At 37.3% G+C, this 13,231-nt stretch overlaps 1 protein-coding gene across 1 annotated transcript in view; it reads right to left on the minus strand.

Annotated features, from left to right (window-relative positions):
- The window catches only part of PROM2 (prominin 2), a 229,217-nt gene that overhangs the window by 41,787 nt on the left and 174,199 nt on the right, over positions 1–13,231 (minus strand). Inside the window, exons 16-17 of the mRNA XM_053719461.1 lie at positions 8,455–8,526; positions 6,117–6,209 (exon numbers count right to left, since the gene is read on the minus strand). Of these exons, the coding sequence (XP_053575436.1) occupies positions 6,117–6,209; positions 8,455–8,526 (165 nt within the window). The remainder of the gene's footprint in view (positions 1–6,116; positions 6,210–8,454; positions 8,527–13,231) is intronic.

Consider the following 13,231-nt stretch of genomic DNA (forward strand, 5'->3'; position numbering starts at 1 on the left):
CTCGGGGTACATGTTAGGGTGTTAGGTGCAGACTTAGGAGGTGTTTCCCCATAGGAAACAATGGGGCTGCGTTAGGAGCTGAACGCTGCTTTTTTGCAGGTGTTAGGTTTTTTTTCAGCTCAAACAGCCCCATTGTTTCCTATGGGAGAATCGTGCACGAGCACGTTTTTGATGCCGGCCGCGTCCGTAAGCAACTCTGGTATCGAGAGTTGCATTTGCGGTAAAAATGCTCTACGCTCCTTTTTTGGAGCCTAACGCAGCATTTGTTTGAACTCTCGATACCAGAGTTAAATTTATGGTGCGGCCAGAAAAAAACCCGCGGAGCGTTAACAGCCCTTTTACCGCCGAACTCTAAATCTAGCCGTAAGACAGCTATGATATAGCTTCAGTTAAGTAACTTACGGCTAGATTACGAGTTTTGCGTTATGAGCGGCTCGGTGATAACTTGCAAGTTATTTCCACTGCTCACCTCCCTATAGCGCTGCTATTACAGGTTTTCATAAACCCGGCGTTAGCAGGCAATATTGCAGCATTTAGCAAAATTGAGCTCCATACCACACTCAAATACCAGCGCTGCATTGAGCTGGTTTTACGTACTCGTGCACGAATTCCCCATAGACATCAATGGGGAGAGCCGGCTAAAAAAAAGCCTAACACCTGCAATAAAGGAGCGTAAAACTCCGTAACGCAGCCCCATTGATTCTTATGGGGAAACAAAATTTATGTTTACACCTAACACCCTAACATAAACCCAAAGTCTAAACACCCCTAATCTGCCTCCCCCGACATCGCCGACACCTACATAATACTTATTAACCCCTAATCTGCCGCCCCTGACATCGCCGCCACCTACCTACACTTATTAACCCCAATCTGCTGCCCCAATGTCGCCGCCACCTACATTACACTTATTAACCCCTAATCTGCCGCCCCCAACATCGCCGACGCCTGCCTACATTTATTAACCCCTAATCTGCCACCCCAATGTCGTCGCTACCTACCTACTTGAGCTCGCATTCTATTGGCTGATATGAACAGCCAATAGGATTAAAGCTCAATCCTATTGGCTGATTGCTTGGATGAAGACTTATCCCGGCTTCGTTGAGGATGGATGTCCGGCCTTCAAAAATTGTAAGTGGATCTTCGGGGGTTAGTGTTAGGTTTTTCAAGGGTTTATTGGGTGGGTTTTATTTTTAGATTAAGGTTTGGGCTGAAAAAGAGCTAAATGCCCTTTTAAGGGCAATGCCCATCCAAATGCCCTTTTCAGGGCAATGGGGAGCTTATTTTTTTTAAGATAGGATTTTATTTGGGGGGTTTGGTTGTGTGGGTGGTGGGTTTTACTGTTGGGGGGTTGTTTGTATTATTTTTTACAGGTAAAAGAGCTGATTTCTTTGGGGCAATTCCCCGCAAAAAAAAAAACATTTTAAGGGTTATTGGCAGTTTAGTTTAGGCTAGGTTTTTATTTTTATTTTGGGGGGGCTTTTTTATTTTGATAGGGCTATTAGATTAGGTGTAATTAGTTTAAATATTTGATCATTTCTTTTTATTTTGTGTAATTTAGTGCTTGTTTGTTTTTGTAATTTAGTTAATTGTATTTAATTAATGTAATTGATTTAATTGTAGTGTAAGGTTAGGTGTTAGTGTAAGACAGGTTAGGTTTTATTTTACAGGTAAGTTTGAATTTATTTTAACTAGGTAGTTAGTAAATAGTTAATAACTATTTAGTAACTAGTCTACCTACTTAGAATTAATACAAACTTAGCTGTGAAATAAAAATAAAACCTAAGATAGCTACAATATAACTATTAGTTATATTGTGGCTAGCTTAGCGTTTATTTTAGAGGTAAGTATTTATTTAGTTTTAAATAGGAATTATTTAAGTATTAATTGTAATTTTTATTTAGATTTATTTTAATTATGTTAAAGTTAGTGGGTTTTAGGGTTAGGGTTAGACTTAGGGTTAGGTTTAGGGGTTAATAACTTTAGTATAGTGGCGGCGATGTTAGGGACAGCAGATTAGGGGTTAATAATATTTAATTAGTGTTTACGATGCAGGAGTGCGGCGGTTTAGGGGTTAATATGTTTATTATAGTGGCGGTGATGTCGGGAGCGGCAAATTAGGGGTTAATAAATTTTTTTTAGTGTTTGCGGGGTTAATAGGTAGTTTATGGGTGTTAGTGTACTTTTTAGCACTTTAGTTATGAGTTTTATGTTACGGATTTGTAACATAAAAGGCATAACTACTGACTTTCAGTTTACGGTATGGATCTTGTAGTTATAGGCTGTACCGCTCACTTTTTGGCCGGACAGGCAAACTCGTAATACCGGCGCTATGGAATTTCCATTGAAAAGGGACTTTTTGAAAGCTGCGGTAGTTACGTTACGGCCAAAAAAGTGTGCGGTACAGATATATCTGCAAAACTCGTAAGACCAGCGGTAGTGAAAAAGAGCCATAACGCTGCTTTTTCACTCATACTGCAAAACTCTTAATCTAGCGGTTATACACTTAATCACAGTTATCCCTGAGTTTTAAGCAGCAGAGGCACAAGTCCATAAGTTAAAGAACAGAGTTCCTTAAAATGGATGAAACCAAGGAGAGAACTGAAGCTATAGTCAGTGGTGGATGAAGTCAGGGCCCAATAAGCAAATAGCTGAGAGAAGTACAAGACCAAGACTATTATTGGCTGGAACTCTAAGCAAACTGGAATAGCTGATAGACACAACAGGCAGACAGGTATGGGCATGTGCAGCTGACAGGAGCTAGTGACTGGTTCTGGTATAGCAGACAGGGACAAGCAGATGCAATACACGGGTAACGGCCAACAATATACAATATGCAGAAAATAGCTACAGGGATAAAAAATAAGCATGGTATGGCAAGCAACAGACAATAAGCAATGTCTAACAAGATACAATATGCAGAAAATAGCTACAGGGATAAAAAGCAAGCATGGAATGGCAAGCAACAGACAATAAGAAATACGTTTTCTTCATTCTCTTTGTATCTTTATTTGAAAAAGCAAGAATGTTAGCATAGGAGTCGGATCATTATTGGTTCAGAACCTGGGTAGCACTTTCTGATTGGTGTCTAAATGTAGCCACCAATTAGCAAGCGCTACCCAGGTGCTGAACCATAAATGGGCCGGCTCCTAGGCTTACATTCAAATAAAGATACCAAGAGAATGAAGAAAAATTGCTAATAGGAGTAAATTAGAAAGTTGCTTAAAATTGCATGCTCTATCTGAATCGTGAAAGTTTAATTTTGACTAGACTATCCCTTTAATGTGTTCACAATGGTCCATTTTACCCGCTGGAGTGTATTTAATTGTTTGCTAACTGCTCCTTTATTTAATTTTTTTTTATTTGAACCTACCCAGTATCTGAAATAGCTAGTTGTGCTCATTTATAATTAGCATTTCAATACCTAACAGAGATAACATTAGCAAGCCTGCTTTACTTGCAGGCTCAGCCCACTGTTATGGACATGTCCTAGGGAACAACAAGGGATGGTTTTAATGAGCAAAAAATAGCTATTTCAAATGCATAAATAAACACAAACATTCAATTTCCCATACACTTACTACTATCCAGTAGGTATAACAAGTCATTTGGAACGCATTAAGGGAAAACAAATTTTATTTTACAGTGTCCCTTTAAAATGACATCTCCTAAAACAAAATTATGTAGAACAAGGATTAATTATAGTCAATCTAGAAAAAGAAGTCTTTCAAGGGACCATATGTAATATGTTTTTTCTTATATGATATTTATAAGGCCTGTATGTGTTCTTGCTGCATTCCAATTATCACATTCAATCCTCTCACAGGAGTATTTCAGTCTTTTGTTTCAGACATATTTTTATTAGTCACAAAATATTTTGAGTGTTAAGGACATAAGAATGTGTAATTATCATTATTAAAGAAAAATGTATTACTAAATGTACAATTGTGTGATAATGAGAGATAATTTACGGCTCCCATTTCTTCCTATAGCAACTACAACACGTTTCATCACCAATAAACATGAGTAAATATTTAGATATTTAGAGGGCAATAGATTGACAGATCCATGAAGTGTTATACCAAACAACATGTTGGAGGCTCATATATTGTCACTTCAGATGTATATTGGCCAGGCATGCAATAACACAATACACATTTTCACTATTAGGGACCTTAAAGAGACATTGTACAGTATTTTTTCTTTCACCACTTGAAAGCACTCACAATGATATGTTTAACATGCTGGATCAGTTTGTTTACAAATTGCTCCTTTACCTTCATTTTGTCATTTACAATAGCTGATTTTGTCTATTGAAACATTCACCTATATTGATATTATGTATACTTTAGTATTCTTTGCATGCAATAACACAATACACATTTTCACTATTAGGGACCTTAAAGAGACATTGTACAGTCATTTTTTCACCACTTGAAAGCATTCACAATGATATGTTTAACATGCTGGATCAGGTTGTTTATAAATTGCTCCTTTACCTTCATTTTGTCACTTAAAATAGCTGTGTTTTGTCTATTGAAACATTCACCTATATTGATATTATGTATACTTTAGTATTCTCTGTATAAAAGCTATGTAAACAAAAGGCAGCAAGCAGCAATTAAAGGGACATTAAACCCACATTTTTTATTTCATGATTTAGAAAGAGAATGTAATTTTAAACATCTTTCTAATTTACTTCTATTATCTAATTTGTTTTATTCTCTTGATATTCTTGGCTGAAAAGCATATCTAGATATGCTCAGTAGCTGCTGATTGGTTGCTACACATAGAAGTCTCGTGTGATTGGCTCACCCATGTGCATTGCTTTTTCTTCAACTAAGGATATCTAAAAAATGAAGCAAAATAAATAATAGAAGTATATTGTAATGTTGTTTAAATTTGTATTCACTATCTGAATCATGAAAGAAATATTTTGGGTTTCGTGGCCCTTTAAGTTCCCAGTGGGAGGTGAAGAAGATAGGAAATAAAATGTTCATTTTCAATTGATCTCTTTAAGTACTGTCCATTAGATATGCGTTTTGTTCACCTCAGAATGTGGAAGAATCCAGATTTTAGTGTGTTGCTGTTGCACAAGAATAAATGCAGGAACGTGCACGTGTCTCTAGCCATCTGGCAGCAGATGCAAACCCTGCTGCCACCAACTGCTAAAGACACGTGCACACTCCTGAGCTTTTAACAGCCTATATAGATTTGCTATTAACAAAGGATATCAAGAGAATAAAGCAAATCTCATAAAATAAGTAAATTGGAAAGTAGTTTAAAGTCACATGCTACTTTATCTGAATCCTGAAAATGTAATTTTGATTTAACGGTCTCTTTAATAGGATGGAGAAAACAGCAGCTGAGAGATTTCATGTTCAGCTTTATCAAACTGAGCATAAGTCACACAAATGCTAAAGTGCTTCTGGGAAACAGAACAAGTTAAATTGGTCCTTGCTATAATAAATCCATGGTTGTCTTCTCTTTTATTTTTTCTTTGATTATAGGTTAAAGGGACATTCCGGTCAAAATTGAAATGCACATAGTTGAATGATATCTTTGAACAGAAACATATTTACAATATACATTTATTGGCAAAAATGCTTCCAGTAAAAGTTATCACTGTTTTAGTGTTAGCATTTTTCTCTGCACGTGCATGTGAAGCATAGCTAGATATTCTCAGGGCACCACTATTTTAAATACTGCAGCTGCTCAAAGTGCCAGTGGGGCTTGTATCATGTCAGCGATTAACAAACTGAGTCATTACCAGGTTGTACATGCACCTTAAGCTCTCTGAGCAAGTGCTGTGTTTAAAATGCTGGTGCATGGTGCATACTTAAATACACTTTTGAAACAGCTATAGTTTTTATTAGAAGCATTTTTTCTAATACATCTATATTATAAAAATGATTCTATTCAAAACTGAAAGGCATCCATGTGGATTCCAATTTTGGATGGAATGTCCCTTTAATGTGAAAATCTAGAAACAAGGGGACAATAATGTTCCATCAAATTATTCACACTTATATTGTACCAGTTGATGTTGTTCTTTATCACAATACAAATATTAGAAGCATAAATACATAAATACATTTCTAAACATTTAGTCTCACCACATCAGCCTCCTGTTCTTTAAGAGTAGAATTCTGTAGGTCTCTCAGCGCAGCCACTTCATTCTCTAACTGGATTTTTATCTCTGAATCACTCTAAGCATGGGAAGAACATAAGTTACAGCTCTCATTAGTAAGAACATTATTACTGAGGGTATAGTTAATTAAATGTAAAGGTTAATAATTAATAATAATGGTTAATTATATTTTCATTAAATTAAAAATGGTTAAAGGGATATGTAACCCAAACATTTTCTTTCATGATTCAGATAGAGCATGCAATTGTTTAACAACTTTCTAATTTACTTCTATTATCAATTTGTAATTGTTCTCTTGGTATCTTTTTGTGAAAAGCAGGGACATAAGCTTAGGAGACGGCCCATGTCTGGAGCACTTTATGGCAGCAGTTTTGCAACAATGTTTTCGATCTGCAAGAGCACTAGATGCCAGCACTATTTCCTGTCATGTAGTGCTCCAGATGGCTACCTAGGTATCTCTTCAACAAAGAATAGCATGGTAATGAAGCAAATTTGATAATATAAGTAAAGTGGAAACTTTCTAAAAATGGTATTGCTCTGTCTGAACCACAAAAGAAAAGGTTGGGGTTTAATATTATTTTGCTAACATTATCTATAAGTTCTTGCAAATCAGTTACAATTCAGGTGATGCTCCCCTTGATAAGAATAACTGAATCCATGCTCTTGGCTTCCTTTGTTATGGCCAGTTAGGGGTAGATGAAAATATGCTTGTGGTCAGAGCTAAACAATCACTGTGTAGTCTTACAATCATAATGGAGGCACACTAGCCTTAGGGGCCTATTTATCAAGCGCCGTATGGAGCTTGATGCCCCGTGTTTCTAGCGAGCCTTCAGGCTCGCCAGAAACACAAGTTATGAGGCAGCGGTCTAAAGACTGCTGCTCCATAACCTGTCCGCCTGCTCTGAGGCAGCAGACAGAGATCGCCGGAAATCAACCCGATTCAATACGATCGGGTTGATTGACACCCCCTGCTAGCGGCCGATTGGCCGCGAATCTGCAGGGGGCGGTATTGCACCAGCAGTCCACAAGAACTGCTGGTGCAATGATAAATGCCGATAGCGTATGCTGTCAGCATTTATCGATGTGCGGCGGACATGATCCGCAATATCGGATCATGTCCGCTCGCACATTAGTAAATAGGCCCCTTAGGCAGGAGTGGAACAAGTGCACACAGCAAAGGCTGCAAGATAAATAATGAATACCTATTGAACATGTTTTATTTTCTGTAATTAAAACATTTTGGTACAGATTACGAGTGGCACGCTAACAGTTATGCGTGAGAGAAAAAGGGATTATCACGTTTGTTTGCGTGCGTCAGGTGTTGCGCTCATATTACAAATTGAAAGTAAATGCAATCACTTGAGCGAAATTAAAGTCATCGCTTGTCGGGATAGCATGTTCTCAAAACTCTGGTTAAAAAAACCAGGCTATAAAGAAAAGGAAGGCAAAGGGCTTTAACAGAGAGATACATACATATACGTGTCTAAATACGTATATGTATGTATGTGCAGTATGTATGTAAATATTTATATATATATATATATATATGTATATATGGGTTTACATATGTATTTATGTATTTATATGTGTATATATGTATTTACAGACATATATAGACATATAAACACCCAGATATATATATAGAAATATGTATTTATGAGTAAATAGAACATATTCTGCTATGTGAATAACATTGGAAAGTGAAATATTCATATTTTTATGTCAGGTTAGTGCACTTGAGAATATGCGATCGGTTTGCGTCCGAGTAGTGTGTTAGATTTTTTTTCCACTTTTTTGCTCCATTGTTCGGCTTTTTGTGTGCATTGGTTACTTTCAACTTGTGATACGAATGCTACCCAACGTGCGCAAAAAGCTTACTTCTAGCCGAGTTAGCGTGCGAGCGTGAGCTTTAAATAGCGCTCAACTTGTAATCTAACCCTTTATGTGGGTGATATTTTATGTATAAAAGGAGGCTAATTTTTCAGCAAACAAAAACTGCGTTCACTAAGTCACTTTTCCAGCTTATGGTTTAATTTTGTAACTCACTACTCATTCTATGTTGTGCAAATAGTTACCAATAAAGCCAATATACGATTACACATTCTTCCAGCATGAAAATGCCAATTTCATTTATAACTACAAAGTTATAGAGATGTTAGAGCTGTTTTGTATTATTTCAGTAAATAATATAATAGATGATATATTACACTGGAATAAGCAGGTATTTTTAGCTACACATGCACACACACTTCTCTTGCTGCATTTTTATTTACAATTAGTTACATAATAGGGTAAAGCCTTACCTGGATGGCAGCAAGTTGTTCCAGAGCTGTTGTAACTTGTCCAAGACCTTCTGTCAGCAAAGGGGTTTGTATCTAAGAAAGAAGACAACTCTTTATATTAAAGGGACAGTGAACACTGTAATTACGAGACATTCCTGTTGTGCTGCTATAGAATAACATATCAGCCAAGTCTTAACGTGTTTAAAACAAATTCACATCCATTTTTACTTCAATTATTTTTCATTAGCCAAATTCCACACATTATTTGCCTTATTTGGAGGAGTCATTCTGGGCTTTGGCTCACATACAACAGTACTAGTCATAGTTATACATTTAGTATAAAATGTGTTGTTTTCTGGTAAAGCTAATTAATTAACATGTATGTAACAGAGTTAGCCTTGAGAAGTCAGCAGGGTGCATTTCAAGTTGTAAAAATTAGAAATTGCTAAATTTTAAGAGCTATATTACATGAAAAGGGAGCAAAATAAATAGTAAAAACATAATTGCAAAACTATTTATATCAAATTGTCAAGATGTTTATTGTTCCTTTTAACAACGTCAATGTTGAAAAAACATAAGAAAGAAGGTTTTAAAACTGTACAAAATAGAGATTTGGCCATTTAAAATCACCAGGATTGCTTTACCATTAAAGTCTTACAAAGGGTTTCAGTCATTTTTGTCAACAATGCACAAATAAAGATGCTGACCTGTTACAAATTCTTTTAGTAAAAATGACAAATAGTTAAACTGAGAATTGACTTTGCTGAAATGTACAATACTTTCTTCTAATAATTCATTAACTCTTAAAGGTACATTTTATACATTAGAGAGGTTTTATATATATTGTTCTATCTAAAATGGGCTTTTAAAAATGTGCCACAGTTTGTTTGTTTTGTTTATTTAAATAGATGCTCTTGTGGCAACTAAAGTTTCTTTGTTTTTTGTATCAGACATTTGGAGATTTGGAGTACTCTGCTGCAAACTAATTAGAATAAATATTGTAGTATGCAACAATTTAAAGGGATATTAAATTCAAATTTGTTCTTTCATGAATCAGATAGAGTATGCAATTTTAAGCAACTTTTTAATTTACTTCTATTATCAATTTTTTTTCGTTCTCTTGGTATCTTTAATTGAAAAAGCAATAATTTACGCTTAGGAGCCGGCCCATTTTTGGTTCAGCACCCTGCTTAGTGCTTGCTGATTGGTGGCTACACTAAATAATAATACCTGTTAGTATAGTCGATTAAGTTTGAGTTGTGCGCTATACAAGTATCCATTATTATTATTATTATTATTATATTTCAATATTTATTTAAAAAATAAAAACATTTCCTTCTAGTGAGGAACAAAGGAATTTAAAGTATTCCTAACACACCTTCGGCTTTAGCGCAGCTGATCTAACGCAGTTTCGGGTTATGGCGTGAGTGATAAATATAAAAGGCTTTCTTTAGCAGGCCCCATCAAAGCCTATGGAGAGAAGGATTAAGCTTGGTCGCAATATCCAAAGTCCTCAGCTTAGCATGCCTGAGTTTTTACTTTCAATGACGTCATCCAAGATGGCGTCCCTCGAATACCAATTGGCTGATAGGATTCTATCAGCCAATCGGAATTAAGGTAGGAAAAATCTGATTGGCTGATTCAATCAGCCAATCAGATTAAAGTTCAATCCGATTGGCTGATTGGATCAGCCAATCGGATTGAACTTCAATCTGATTGGCTGATTGAATCAGCCAATCAGATTTTTCCTACCTTAATTCCGATTGTCTGATAGAATCCTATCAGCCAATCGGAATTTGAGGGACGCCATCTTGGATGACGTCATTTAAAGGAACCGTCATTCGTCGTTAGTCCGTCGGCCAGGAAGGATGCTCCGCGACGGAGGTCTTGAAGATGGAGCCGCTCCTCGTCGGATGGATGAAGATAGAAGATGCCGCTTGGATGAAGATTTCTGCCGGTCCGGATGTCCTCTTCTGCCCGGATAGGATGAAGACTTCTGCCGGTCCGGATGTCCTCTTCTGCCCGGATAGGATGAAGACTTCTGCCGGTCTGGATGTCCTGTTCTGCCCCATCGGATGAAGACTTTGGCCCGGCTGGATGAAGACGACTCAAGGTAGGTAGATCTTCAGGGGGTTAGTGTTAGGTTTATTTAAGGGGTTTTTGGGTGGGTTAGAGTAGGGGTATGTGGGTGGTAGGTTTTAATGTTGGGGGGGTTGTATTTTTGTTTACAGGTAAAAGAGCTGATTACTTTGGGGTAATGCCCCGCAAACAGCCCTTTTAAGAGCTGGTAAAAGAGCTGGTTACTTGGTAATTTAGAATAGGGTAGGGCATTTTTTTTTATTTTGGGGGGCTTTATTATTTTATTAGGGGGCTTAGATTAGGTGTAATTAGTTTAAACTTCTTGTAATATTTTTTCATTTTCTGTAATTTAGTGGGGTTTTTTTGTACTATAGTTTAGTTTATTTAATTTAATTGTAGGTAATTGTAGGTAATTTATTTAATTAATTTAATGATAGTGTAGTGTTAGGTTTAATTGTAACTTAGGTTAGGATTTATTTTACAGGCAATTTTGTAATTATTTTAACTAGGTAGCTATTAAATAGTTAATAACTAATTAATAGCTATTGTACCTAGTTAGGCTTTAGGCTCCAAAAAGGGAGCGTACAGGCATATTTACCGCCACTGCAACTCTCAATACCAGCGGTGCTTACGGACGCGGCCAGCTTCAAAAACGTGCTCGTGCACGATTCCCCCATAGGAAACAATGGGGCCGTTTGAGCTGAAAAAAAACCCTAACACCTGCAAAAAAGCAGCGTTCAGCTCCTAACGCAGCCCCATTGTTTCCTATGGGGAAACACTTCCTATGTCTGCACCTAACACCCTAACATGTACCCCGAGTCTAAACACCCCTAACCTTACACTTATTAACCCCTATTCTGCCGCCCCCGCTATCGCTGACCCCTGCATATTATTTTTAACCCCTAATCTGCCGCTCCTTACACCGCCGCAACCTACGTTATCCCTATGTACCCCTAATCTGCTGCCCCTAACACCGCCGACCCCTATATTATATTTATTACCCCCTAATTTGCCCCCCCCCCCAACATCGCCGCTACCTAACTAAAATTATTAACCCCTAATCTGCCGACCGGACCTCACCGCTACTATAATAAAGTTATGAACCCCTAATCTGCTGCCCCTAACACCGCCGACACCTACATAATATTTATTAACCCCTAATCTGCCCTCCCAACGTCGCCGCTACCTTACCTACAATTATTAACCCCTAATCTGCCGACCGGACCTCACCGCTACTCTAATAAATGTATTAACCCCTAAAGCTAAGTCTAACCTTAACCCTAACACCCCCCTAAGTTAAATATAATTTTCATCTAACGAAATAAAATAAATCTTATTAAATAAATTATTCCTATTTAAAGCTAAATACTTACCTGTAAAATAAACCCTAATATAACTACAATATAAATAATAATTATATTGTAGCTATTTTAGGATTAATATTTATTTTACAGGCAACTTTGTATTTATTTTAACCAGGTACAATAGCTATTAAATAGTTAATAACTATTTAATAGTTACCTAGTTAAAATAATTACAAAATTACCTGTAAAATAAATCCTAACCTAAGTTACAATTAAACCTAACACTACACTATCAATAAATTAATTAAATACAATACCTACAAATAAATACAATTAAATAAACTAACTAAAGTACAAAAAATAAAAAAGATCTAAGTTACAAAAAATAAAAAATAATTTACAAACATTATAAAAATATTACAACAATTTTAAGCTAATTACACCTACTCTAAGCCCCCTAATAAAATAACAAAGCCCCCCAAAATAAAAAAAATGCCCTACCCTATTCTAAAATAAAAATTGAAAAGCTCTTTTACCTTACCAGCCATTAAAAGGGCCTTTTGCGGGGCATGCCCCAAAGAATTCTGCTCTTTTGCCTGTAAAAAAAAACATACAATACCCCCCCCAACATTACAACCCACCACCCACATACCCCTAATCTAACACTAACCCCCCTTAAATAAACCTAACACTAAGCCCCTGAAGATCTCCCTACCTTGTCTTCACCACGCCGGGTATCACCGATCCGTCCAGAAGAGGCTCATCCGTCCAGAAGAGGCTCCGAAGTCTTCATCCTATCCGGGCGATGTCTTCATCCAAGCGGGGGCTGAAGAGGTCCATCATCGGCTGAAGTCTTCATCCAAGCGGGGGCTGAAGAGGTCCATCATTGGCTGAAGTCTTGATCCAAGCGGGGGCTGAAGAGGTCCATCATCCGGCTGAAGTCTTGTATCAAGCGGCATCTTCAATCTTCCTTCTTCCGGCTCCATCTTCATCCCGCCAACGCGGAACATACATCCTGGCCGACGAACTCCTGACGAATGACGGTTCCTTTAAGGGACGTCATCCAAGATGGCGTCCCTCGAATTCCGATTGGCTGATAGGATTCAGCCAATTGGAATTAAGGTAGGAAAATTCTGATTGGCTGATGGAATCAGCCAATCAGATTCAAGTTCAATCCGATTGGCTGATTGGATCAGCCAATCAGATTGAGCTCGCATTCTATTGGCTGATTGGAACAGCCAATAGACATCAAAAAAACTGCGAAGAAGCCGATGAGCAGCGAGATTGATGACTGTCAGTTAACAACAGTCCACTGCTCATCGCTTCGTACTTGGTGTGCGGCTTCTTGACAGCTTTTTTGATAACTTTGGCGAACGTATTCAGCTCCGCGGCGGCGATGGTAGGTGAGCTTAGGC

This window comes from Bombina bombina, chromosome 6, assembly GCF_027579735.1.
Source record: "Bombina bombina isolate aBomBom1 chromosome 6, aBomBom1.pri, whole genome shotgun sequence".
NCBI classification, from domain to species: Eukaryota; Metazoa; Chordata; class Amphibia; order Anura; family Bombinatoridae; genus Bombina; species Bombina bombina.